Below are 12,427 nucleotides of genomic sequence, written 5' to 3' on the forward strand. Positions count from 1 at the left end.
TTTAAACATCACTTTTGCGAGTGCAAATATCTAGTGAGGTGAATAATATAATATTAATACAAGTTAGCAACAAGTATGACTAATTTTTGGAAATCTCACAATGACTACCTATAATCTACTAAAAAAAATTCAATTATTTTAGAGGCTGAAAGTAGATATAAAAAATCAACTATCTTTTTAATTTTCTAATTTTTTTATTTACCTAAGTAAATTTTTACGAATTTATACATTTATGACAAACTTTAATTTTTTATGGTAAAATTATACATGTAATTAACAATGTAAAGCACGACGAGTCTTAATTTTAGTTGTGTTTTTTTTTTAAAGTAATCATGTTCTTCAGTAAAATTGTAATTAATTTCTAAACACTACTTTTTAGATATATACATCACACCTTTCATATAAAAAGCATACGATTCTTTAACAAAACTGATTGATGACATCTAGCCAAATATGTCGATTGACCAATAAAACAGAGAGTAATATTGGAAGAACATAATGTTCTATTGTACGAACATTAATCATGTCGGGGCGTATAAACCCCAATCCATGCAAAGATATATTAGTGACTCCTTTCTCTAATTTCTTAGGATTGGTTGTCCGCAAAAATATCAATTTGGATCCATGAAATAACGGTTTATAACTATCCTTACTTGTGACAACTTTTATTTTTTTTAATACTATATAAATAGGCTTCACTTAAAAGGTGCTTGAACCTAGCAAACAAATATTGCGGAAGTGTTGCATGAATAATATTTTCCTGTATACAAAGTAAAAACATATAAAAATTAAAAACAACAAACATGTCCAACGAACAAAACAAATATTATAAAAAGAATAACTAACAAACATATATCACTAATAGTTAATTTATTGGCCTTTTCATACATCAATATAATGTCAAGACTATATTCTTCTCCCGTGTTTGGATTTTTCGACTTCCACATCCGACAAACTCTTACTCTTATCAGCCAATTATCTCTATCGCCATTCAAAACATCTAGCATAGTGAAACTCATTATTGTATTAGATGAAGAAGATAAGTTAACACAAAGAAATTGTCCGACCTTAATTTATAGTGGTTGATTCGAGAAAAAACCGGTTTATCAAATTATTTTTTGTTTTTAATATACACCTTTTCCAAAATTTGGTCATAGTTTAGGAAGAAAAGTAAGGCTTTTTTGGTATCAAAACAATTGAAAAGAAGTTTCAAATTCTGATTTGATATTTATTAAGGTGGGCAGTTTTTATTTTTGATATATTGAAAAAAGTAATTCTGAGACTTTCCTCCAATATATTCGAAACTAAAAAAAGTACTCTTATTTTTGATAATTTTAAAATTTAAATTATAATTTGAAACTTTCTCCCAATAATTTTGATACTAAAAAAGGTAGATAGATTTTATTTTGATATTTTGAAAAAGATAGTTTTGAAACTTGCTTCAAATATATCCAAAACTAAAAAGAGTAATTTTTATTTTTTATATTTTTCATCTAAAAATTCCAGAAAATTAGAATAAAATGGAGCTATCTGATAAGCGAAAACTCCACACCCCTCGCTTCTTTTTTATATAATTATATTGATCGATGATGTTTGATTGATGACTCAGGACTCGAAATAGAAATCGTTTACACAAACAATATGGATGTGCATGGATTTAAATCACTGACGTGACAAATTTAGTGAAATGGAAACTGGGCCTAATGGGCTGAACTTGACCAAACTTTATATCAAGACCCAAAATGTAAAAGGATAAGTTTGATCTCCATTGTTGCATCAAGATAAGGAGATATGCAGGTCCTTCTTCATCCTGGTAATTCTTTCACTTTCTTAATTCCACCCTTACCCCTCAACAAGTTTATTATTTACAATTTAGCCCCTCCACCCTTCCCATTACCTTCATTCATCAAAACTAGAGCTTCGACTTCAACTTCAAGAACTGGGTTTTGTCAAAGTTTGTATTTTGTTACAAAATATGCAATTTCAAGAACTACTCATGTCTCATTTTGCTCAAAAGGTGAGATCTTGGAAGATTTTAGAGATACCCATTTGAGTGAAGACTTGAATTTTGAGAGGAATGGTGATGTTGAAGAGCTTGAATTGCAAAATAAGCCTTCTCCAATGCCTGTATTTGATGAAGTTGTGGTTGAGGTTGAAGATGAGCCTAAGAAGTTGGATAGAGAGGAGGTTTTAGAGCCTTTCCTGAGGTTTTTTAAGCCCAGGGATTTGGGTCAGAAAGTTAGTGATTTGGATGAGTTGGAAGTGAGTAGTGAGGAGAGTGAGAGTGATGATGTTGAGGAAGATGGGAATGAGGTTAGTGTTGAGTATTATGATCCGAAACCTGGTGATTTTGTTGTAGGTGTTGTGGTTTCGGGTAATGAGCATAAAATTGATGTGAATATAGGGGCTGATTTGTTGGGTACAATGTTGAAGAAAGATGTGCTTCCTTTGTTTGATAAGGAATTGGATAATTTGTTATGTGATATCGAGAATGATGCAGATACGTTTATGGTTAAAGGGAGGATGGGGATTGTGAAAAATGAGGATTCGACGAATGGTGATGTTGTTGGTCCTGGAAGGCCTGTTGTGGAACCTGGAACTGTTTTATTTGCCGAAGTTGTGGGAAGAACACTTAGTGGAAAACCATTGATTTCTTCAAGACGGTACTTTAGGCGTCTTGCATGGCATCGAGTTAGGCAGGTTCTTTTCTCTCTTATATATGTGCCTGATTCAGTTTTGTTGACTTCGATATTGTGTATATTAATTTATGAATGAATGTCGTTTTTCTTATTTGTATGAATTAATGTTGGTTTTAATATTTGCAACCCTGTAAAACAAGAGTTAATTGTCACATGCATTGTATAAAAATTGAATGGGGATTAAATATTTCACTTAACAGAAATATATAAAACTTAAACATTCCGATACTCTGGTTTTTATTTGATATAGTAGTTCCGGATGGTGGATGGAAAAGGCCAAAGAGGTTAGTAATTTTTTGTAGTCTGTAGCGGTTGGCTGAAGGAGATGTGCAGGAAGTGAACTGTTTCTAAGACCTTAAAGTCCCACTTTGTTTGCCAGTGCATGCAGTAATTCTTTTTTATTTTTTTTTGGTAGCAAGTAGTGTTTAATGCATACATGATACATCTATATACATGCAAAAAGGTTAGGTTTTTGGGTTGCTCATCTGCCAATTTTGTGGTGTTGTATTGGGTTCATGTGTGTAGTTTACTTCATATTTGGAAAGGCATGTCTGATGGGTGATCATTCATTCATAAGTATTGTCTAATTAACCTCTCCGCAATGAGATAAGTTGTCCTCATGAGGGTCGATTTTAAATTTGCTTATGGTTAAAGAAATTAGTTAGGATTTCCAAGAAATGGAAAGTATTAGAGCAAGTCCAACAGTGTCTTAGTAGAAACCCTAAATATATAATAAAATATAATGTCCTAGTGATCTTGGACGCCATACACATACATCTATTCCAACAATATGCCGTATCTTCATGCCTTAATACTTAAATATTAATATATTTGAATACAACTATATATAAGTCAAGTATGAAAAGGTGTGAAAAGAGAGAGAAAGTGAATATTTTTATGGATTAAAATAGTTCAGGACAAGTGTGGTAGTGCCTTATAAGAGCAAGTCCAACAGTGTCCTAGCTGAAGTCCTAAATATAATATAAAAAATTATGTCCTAGTAGTTTAGGACATATTCTACTAATTTCAACTCCAACAATGTGCTTTATTTTCTCTATACGTGTAATATTTTATTATTAAAAGTTCACTTTCATCATTAAAACATAATATAAAGTAGAGAGAGAAAGAGGATGTTGTTAGGAATTTATTATAAAATATGGGATAGGACAAGGAGAGAGAGTGCCTCAAAAATAGGGCTTGAGGGGATTGTCCTAGTGATATAAGGCATCACTAGGACATTGTTGGAGCAAACTTTTTTATCAAATGCCCTAAATTTTAACTTAGGACATGATATAAGGCTTCTCTTGGACTTGCTCTAAATGAGGCACATGTTGTGTGTCCTAGTGTTTTAAGGCACCACTAGGACACTGTTGGATTACATCTTTCTGTCAAATGCCTTAAATTTTAATGTAGGACACTAGTTTAGGGCACTGTTGGACTTGCTCTTGGATGCTAAAAAACTATTAATGATAGAGCTTCTTTTCACATTAGTTAACTGTTACATATGACAAAAGGAAAATTCTTGAACATTTGTTTCATGTGCCACCATCCAAACGGAGACTTTTGTACTTGCTGATGGCGCTGTCCAGCTCGAATCAATTATGGAACCGCGATCCAATTCCCTCGTTTTGGGACACGATTCGTCTTCAACCCGTATCATAAGGGATCACGTTCCAGTTCACTAACTTCAGCGATCCACCTTTAACTTAGGTGATATAAAAAAAGGAAGATAATTTGACCCTATCTTGATTATAATTATTTTTAAAAACATACTTTAGTAAAAGAAATAAGAGAAGGAAGGAGCTAAGAAGATGATACAGATGAAAGAAAAGACACACGAGACATTCCTTGATTACAAAAACAATTTTAGATCCCCTTATAAATGGGGTATTATATCAAAGTGCTCACCATTCTCATCAAAAACTATCAAATGACTGTCAAATCTCCACGGGGACTCATTCAAGCCATCATAATCACTATATATATTACTCCGTTGAATCTTGAAAAAATATTAATGAAAATTTTTAACAAACAGATGATTTATGTGCTACAATCTTTTTATATTTCGTTGTAATATTTTATTCTAGTTTTTTTTAATAATCCATGTGGCTCACACATCATCAGCGATTAGGATTGCATTAAGTTTTATGTTAATTATTTTTCAAGATTTAACATAGTGATATAGAGCATGTTTGGCTTAGCTTATGACTTAACTTGACTTATGACTTAACGCGACTTAATGTGATAAGCTGGGAGTTTAAATTGTCTTTTTGGGTAATTCTAACTTATTAATGACTTATGGGTTATTGAAACTATAATAATAAAAATAAAAGTGATTTATGGGTAACTTATATCTTAGCGGTAATTTTTAATAAAAAAAATTTAAAAATTAAGTCACTGAAATAAATACCTCAAACTAACTTCTGCCTTTAATTTAGTTTTTGGCTTATTTCTAACTTTAAGCCAACTTCTGACTTATTACACAAACAGACATTTTTAAGCTTAAAGTCGAAATTGGCTTAAAGCCTAGGCAAAGAGGCTCATATATATAGTGATTCTAGTGGCTAAAATGAGTCTCCGGGGAGATCGGGTAGTCACTTGATAGTTTTTGGCGAAAACGGTGGGCACGTTGATATAAAACCCCTTATAAATACGTATCGAAGGTCCTCACCATTTAACAAGTAACCTTAAAGTTTCATTTTCTAATTAACTTCTATATTTTCAGGTAAACTAAGTATTTTTAATCTCAAAATCATAATTAGACTATATATTGTTTATTAAAAACTCACTAAAAAGGGATCCTCATATTGACCCACGAATCCAATTCGCGGGTCATTGTACCCGATTAATAAAAACCAACATTTGATGTTCCCGATCCCGTACCACGTACCCGAATGACCTGTGAACCATGCAACACTGAGATAAGCTGTCCTCTGTTTTATGTGCCACCATTCAAAAGGTGTACTTCTATACTTGCTGACAGCGGTGTCTAGCTCGAATCAACTGTACACAGAATATGACTTTTCTAGTGTTTGGCCTGCGATTGTGTTGCATCTCACTTAAACTAGTGGAAAGGCATAAAGTGTGACCATTGATTGTTTAATAGTTCCAGTTCTCAAAACTCTTCATATTGCATAGCACATAACGTGTAAGTGCATGCAAGTAGTTTAACAAATTTTTGCTTTTCATAGGGTTGAGGAAAATGGAGGGTATGAGCATGAGGGGCTGGCATAAAACAATTACTAATTTCCCTCTTTCCAAACCCACCCCATTGAGAAATTGAGAACCCTAGATGAAACTATAATCAATGCTGTACTATGATCAAAGTTCTCCAAGTCTCCTGTCATTTCCAAAATTCAAATCGTTTGATGCTCTGTGCAAAGTGCTTACTAACATGTTAGATATGTCTACATTGCAGATTAAGCAGTTCAATGAGCCTATTGAGGTTAGAATTACCGAATGGAGTAGTAATGGTCTTCTTACAAGAATTGAGGTTTGACCTTGCATACTATGCCTTCTTCCCCCTTGATCTTTCTTGCCTGTGTGCATGTATGGAAAATGCCAATTGTTTTCTCTATTACTGAGTTAAATTTCATTTTGGCAGGGTTTGAGAGCTTTTCTTCCAAAAGCTGAATTAGTAAATAGAACTCACACCTTCACTGAACTAAAAGAGAATGTAAGTTGAGACGCTGTTTGAGAATTTTATTATCCCGTATTCTTGATGGGTGATGATCAGCACTTCAGGGAGTATATACAAACCCGAGTAGCAATTGAAGTATATTCTTCATTTTATGTCCCCATGAAAACCACTATTAAGAATTTGTAATTTTAACTGTCTATGCCAATATTGAGTATCAAATTCATTGTGAGTTGCTTGTGTTTCTGCTAAAACTTTCTAGAACAATTAGCAAAAAGAAAAAAAATCCAGAAAACAAGCAACATGCAGACAACGTAGCTCCCTTCTTTTAGAATAAAGTACCGGTCCCTATATATTGAATATGTTCTTTAGAAGGAAAGTGTTGTTTTACTTTGTCATTTGGACACCCCAGATGTGATTCTTTTTACATATGAAATTAGACGGAGGTAGTAACAGATAATAGATAGTACCTGGATTTCAGCGAGTCGAGTAAAGATCTATGTCATTGCATAACTGAGAATACCTGGTGTTAGAATCTAGTAAAGGTTGCAGTGGGAATTTAAACAGAGGATCTAATGCGTGCCTTGACTATGTTGGTAAAATAACTAGTACATTTTTGTAGTTCACCTCTTTCTTTGCACATGCAGTGGCTTTGTTTAGATTAACTCATTATTTTTAGTTTGCAGGTAGGACGATGTATAAATGTGCAGATTACCAGGATCAATGAAAGTACCAATGACTTGGTTCTTAGCGAAAAGGAGGCCTGGGTTGGTTTTTAACTAGGCATCATGCAATACCAACTTTTTCTGATTGTACATCATACTTCCTCCAATTTTTCCTTTTATTACCTCTATGTCCACTTAACAGAGTCTGCTACATCTCAAGGAGGGAACACTTTTGGACGGTACTGTAAAGAAAATTTTCCCTTATGGTGCTCAAATAAGGATAGGTGACAGTAATAGAAGGTGAGCAGTGATTTTGTTATTTTAGCTAGGACATTTTCCTGGTTTATATGCAGATTCACTTTTGTTGGTTCTTAGTTTTGAAATTCTTACAGTTACTAGCAATGAAACTAAAGTGTAAATGATGAAACAAAAGTTAAGATACGGGCTTCATGAATGCACAACAAATAAAATACTGACTAACTAGATAAAAAATATTAGTTAAATAATTTTTATTGGAAGTGAGTAATGTAGAGAACACAATTTCATAGGTGGTGCATTTTTCCAACAGATGCATGCTAACACCCCATATCACATAATGATCATACGTACAGTGTATGTGGTGAGTGTTGCCGTGCTCGTCAATATGTGAATTTGATATTTTAAAAAGTCACAATGTTTGCGCTATGTAAAAGATGGTAAACAAGGCAAGTAGATATCCCACCCAAGGAAATAAATTCCTTGTTTAGTAATGCTAGTATGCAAGTATCTTCGGGTTTGTTGCGGTTCTAACTCTATGAAATTAAACCCACTTGAGAATGAGAATCAACAAATGCCATATGCCAAACGAGTTTGAACAAGAGGGATTAAAGAGGTGGAGTATGTAAACCAAATAATATGCATACAAATGCAAACTAAATCAAACTTATAGAAGCAGGAGATCATCAACACTTGCTTGTTAACAATCAACACTTGTTATTTTTGTAACACTGGCTTGTTTACTTGTTGTGCAACACTTTGGTTTATGCTTTAAGTCAAAGTTTACTCAAAGTAATGCTTTAAATCAAAGTTTACTTTCATAGACAATAGTTCTGAATTTACTGATTAGCCTGTGATTATGAGAATTTGTATTAAAACAAATTTTATATAAAACCTGAAGGCTGGGATATGTACGTGTGATAGTTGAACATGCCATCTTTATGATTACTTAGAGATTTTAGGTATCCTAGAAAGATATTGCTCATGTATGTTTTTTACAAAATCCAAAATGCTTGAAATTTATGCACTGGCCTCTGTACTTGGTTTCAGTGGATTGTTGCATATTTCAAATATAACTCGAGAACGAGTCACATCTGTTGGGGACTTACTGGCAGTTGATGAGAAGGTCAAAGCTTTGGTTATAAAGTCGATGTTTCCTGGCAAAATATCTCTGAGGTAAAGTAGAAAGAAAATAATGTTTCTGTCAGTTTTTTTTTACTTGCTGTTTTGCTGTCAGTTCAGATTTTTATAATTAGTTGAGATTGTATCCTAAAAATGCATTCCCCCTAAATTTGCTCTTATGTTCAGGCTTGTCATTTCTGAATATTATTTTCTCCCAAAACATTAATTTCTTAAGTTATTCCTTCCTCTGTCCCCGCTCATTTTTATTCAGTTTTTTTCCATTGCTTGGCACACATTTGAAGGCTTCTATAAAATACAGTTTTATAATATATTTTTTAAAATTTTGTTTCTGAATAAAAATTTAAATATTATATTTTTATTCAGGAGATTTTTTTATATAAAAAAACAATTTATGAAACTATATTTTGTAAGAGCCTTAAAATGTGTGCCGAGCCCTCCCTCCCAAATTATTAATTCACCGGGACGGAGGGAGTACAATCATTTGATAAAGTCTGCAGTCAGAAGGATATAAAAGAGCAGTTTTTCGTTTTTGACTGTTCAGTGTCTGAATACGTCATCACTAATAAGTTTGGGGAGCCACATAATAATTGGTCAAGTTAATCTGCATGCCGTGTCTTTTACACTGTGTCTTGTCTCGTGTTCAAAAAAGGAAAGAAAAGAAAAGAAAGGGAGAAAAATATCAAAAAAAATTCATTGTTGTACTTCTGCTTGTTTTCTGGCAGGAAGAGAAGAGGGAAATTTTTAAATGTATCTGGAGATAGTGTAGTACAAGCAGGATCTTCATACCCTTCTCTTTTCTATAAATTTATAATGCTACATACAATGGGGTGGCTGTTTATCATAATTTTACATATACATGCATGTATATTTAGTGGCTACAATCACCGATATGCTATAAATTCACTTTCTTTTGCCATGTGCAGTACTGCTGAACTTGAGAGTGAGCCTGGATTGTTTGTGTCTAACAAGGAGGTACCATAGAATTTCTTATTTACACATCTAAAATTCTTTAGGCGCATCTTTTATGCTATCATAACATGGATTGACCCTTTATTGTGATATCAACGCATTGACCCTTTGATTTGATAGAGAGTATTCTCTGAGGCTGAGATGATGGCGAATAAGTACAGGCAGAAGATACCAAAAGTCCCAGCAGCGCGAGATATAGAAGCCTTTCCTGATGATACCCTTCCATACGAAGATGAAGAAAAATTATTCTCAAATTGGACATGGTTCGAATTTGAAAGAGATGATAAAACGAGTTCTTCGGTGCCCAAGAATCTTAAGTTGAGGTAAAACACATGTAGCCAGGAAAGAGTGTGGAGGCCTTTTCGACTGCACTTCTGACACTACTACGAATTGGAGATGATAACCGATAGGATGAGTTGGTCGTAAACAAGGTATATTTTGTATATTTAAAAGCTTTGTGTAGTTAATTTTAAATCAAGATACATCCACATCGAACGTCATAAGGCAAAACTTTGATCATTTTTCTCCGCTTGTCCCACAAATTTTGTATAGGAGTACCATGAATCTGGTGTTCCTTTTATATGTATCAGTAGTTGCATATAGTCTGTATAGAATAACCCAGCAAATCAATGATTTACCATCTTATTATTCGACTTGGCTTCATTGGTAGGTAACTGTAATTTTTATTTTCCCTGTCAAGGAGATGAGAGGTGATGTATCTATTTTTACATTTTCCATTTAGTGTGACATGATCTGCTTGTAGATATCACATTAGCTTGTAAGAAGTTGGTTTTGAAGGATCGCTGAACTAATATAAACATGCATGAAACTAGGGCTCATCAGGGGTGTCGGCGATTCCTGAACCAGACGGATGGAATAACTGAACCGCGAGTTCCGAAATCCGTTAACTCTGTTAACTTGTTATGATGAGAAACATACATGTGTGTGATGTGTGAGCTCCCCTGTGTGTAACAGACCTATCAAGCTATTCTAAATTCAGGGTTCTGGGCTCCATGAATCTAATAATGAAGTGTAGCTAGAGCAAAAACACCCCAAAGTTACAAAACATAGTAGACTTTACTCAACTAGATGTTTAAATTATGTGTTTGGCATGATTGAAGTTTTACAATACAAGAAGATAACATATGGGGCAATAATTACAGATGGAGCAGGGAGCAAGATGCATGAAAATGTGAGGGTATGGACAAATATTTAGGCAGCATCTATGGCACTATGTTGTAATAAATCAAGTACTTTATCAGTTAACTGTAGTTAAGTAAGCCATGTTCCCTGTGAAGTGTATACTTGTGTGGTGTCCATGTTGGTAGGGTCTAAAGTACCAATTGTCATCTTCAGTTTACTATACTGGCTATGCTAATAAAAAGTTGCTCACCGTCTCCCTACTTGAGAACCTCCCTTGGCAGTAAGCATAGGGATTTAGGGGTGACAGATGTCTACGCCTCGGCTCGAACTCGAACTCAAACTCGGTCCCTTCCTAAACTCGAACTCAAACTCAGTCCCTTGGCTCAAACTTGAACTGAACTTGCACTCAAACTCAGTCTCTTGGCTCAAACTTAAACTCGGACTTGAACGCTAACCTGTCTTGAAAAAGACAAATAAAAAATTAATATGAATACGATATGCTAAATTTGAATAAACTTGTTACAACGAGTCCTGGAGATTTACATATTTACAAACACGAAATTAACAATGATTTGGCAGCACCCTCTGACCCCTGAGAGGGCACATAAACCACTACTGTACCTATTATTCAGCATCCAAGTCTAATGTTGACATTTTGAAATCTGATTTATGAAAAGTGTGAAAATTAATGGTGATTTTACTAGTGTATCTTGGGTTACACTTAACCATTAAAATGCATGCCCAGGACCAGCTCAGTCAATTAAGTGAAGATCGTTCACACAGATATATAGCTTAGGTTACACTATTTCTAGTTACTAAGAGCATCTCCAGCAGTGTCTCAGTGTCTTCCTTATAAATATTATAAAATATTGGATCCTAGTGATTTATGACAAGATTTTGTATTTCAACTCCAACAATGATCCTTATAATTCATTCCTTATTATTATTATAATAATAAATTTGGAAAGAGATTGATAAAAGATGGAAGAAAGAGAGAGAAAATAAGTTACAATAACAGAGAGAAATGATTTTTTTATTAAAGAAATCAAATAAGGCATGGCTAGTGGTGCCTTATTAATAAGGCATTGAAGGAGGATCCTAGTGATTTAAGGCACCTCTAAGACACTGCTGGAGCACTAATTTATATCACATTCCTTGTAATTGGACTTAGGACATGAAATAGGGAAGCCGCTGGAGTTGCTCTAAGATGCACTTGTTGATTGAGTGACATCAACTCCTTCAAGTAGGTTTCCTAGTAAAAGAGGAACCCCAGCTCCAAGAAGATACTCTTACACATACTACAATCACCTTGTTTATGATTCTGTGAAAATGGATATACTGCATATCCCACAGCCTTATCTAAGCGTATCATAATAACAGGGCAGAGTTAGAAGCTTACTGTGAGTTTTAATAATTCCGCTCTGATTTTCGGATTCCATTTAATATCCATAATAATAACAATAATTTGATGATATAATTTTATGCATATGATACGAGGGTCTTGTACACAAATTCAGATTTTCTCGGGAACTTGTATAGGGTTCAAAATGTGGTCCTGGATAATATTTGATTTGAAATAAACTAACAGTTCAAAATGTGGATCGTATTTGATTTGAAATAAATTAACAACGGCGGTTAAGTACGGTGAAAAATTCAAAAGTGCACATAAAATTTGAGGAGTAGTTTCATAAAATTCCTAAACAACAACCCAGGGTTAGACTTATAAAGAATTAGAAACACCCATATCAAAATGTTCTTTCCTTGGTTCATACAATACATATCACATAAAAAACTGATTAAGCCATTTCAAGATTAGTGACATTAATGAGTGAAATCCATGATTTGTGTGGATAAACACAAGTAGCAGTACTATAATAAGTCAAAACCTAAAACCCTAAAAGTAGACCAACCCAACA

At 33.8% G+C, this 12,427-nt stretch overlaps 1 protein-coding gene across 1 annotated transcript; it reads left to right on the forward strand.

Moving 5' to 3' along the window:
- Positions 1-1,746: 1,746 nt before the first annotated feature.
- Positions 1,747-10,018, forward strand: LOC108215957 (protein PIGMENT DEFECTIVE 338, chloroplastic). Its single transcript, XM_064092481.1, has 8 exons — positions 1,747-2,700; positions 6,118-6,192; positions 6,304-6,375; positions 7,023-7,103; positions 7,204-7,301; positions 8,307-8,432; positions 9,323-9,371; positions 9,489-10,018. Exons 1-8 carry the CDS (start codon positions 1,792-1,794, stop codon positions 9,693-9,695), a joined length of 1,617 nt encoding a protein of 538 aa, XP_063948551.1. The 5' UTR covers positions 1,747-1,791; the 3' UTR covers positions 9,696-10,018.
- Positions 10,019-12,427: the final 2,409 nt, after the last annotated feature.

Source organism: Daucus carota, chromosome 1 (assembly GCF_001625215.2).
Source record: "Daucus carota subsp. sativus chromosome 1, DH1 v3.0, whole genome shotgun sequence".
NCBI lineage: Eukaryota > Viridiplantae > Streptophyta > Magnoliopsida > Apiales > Apiaceae > Daucus > Daucus carota.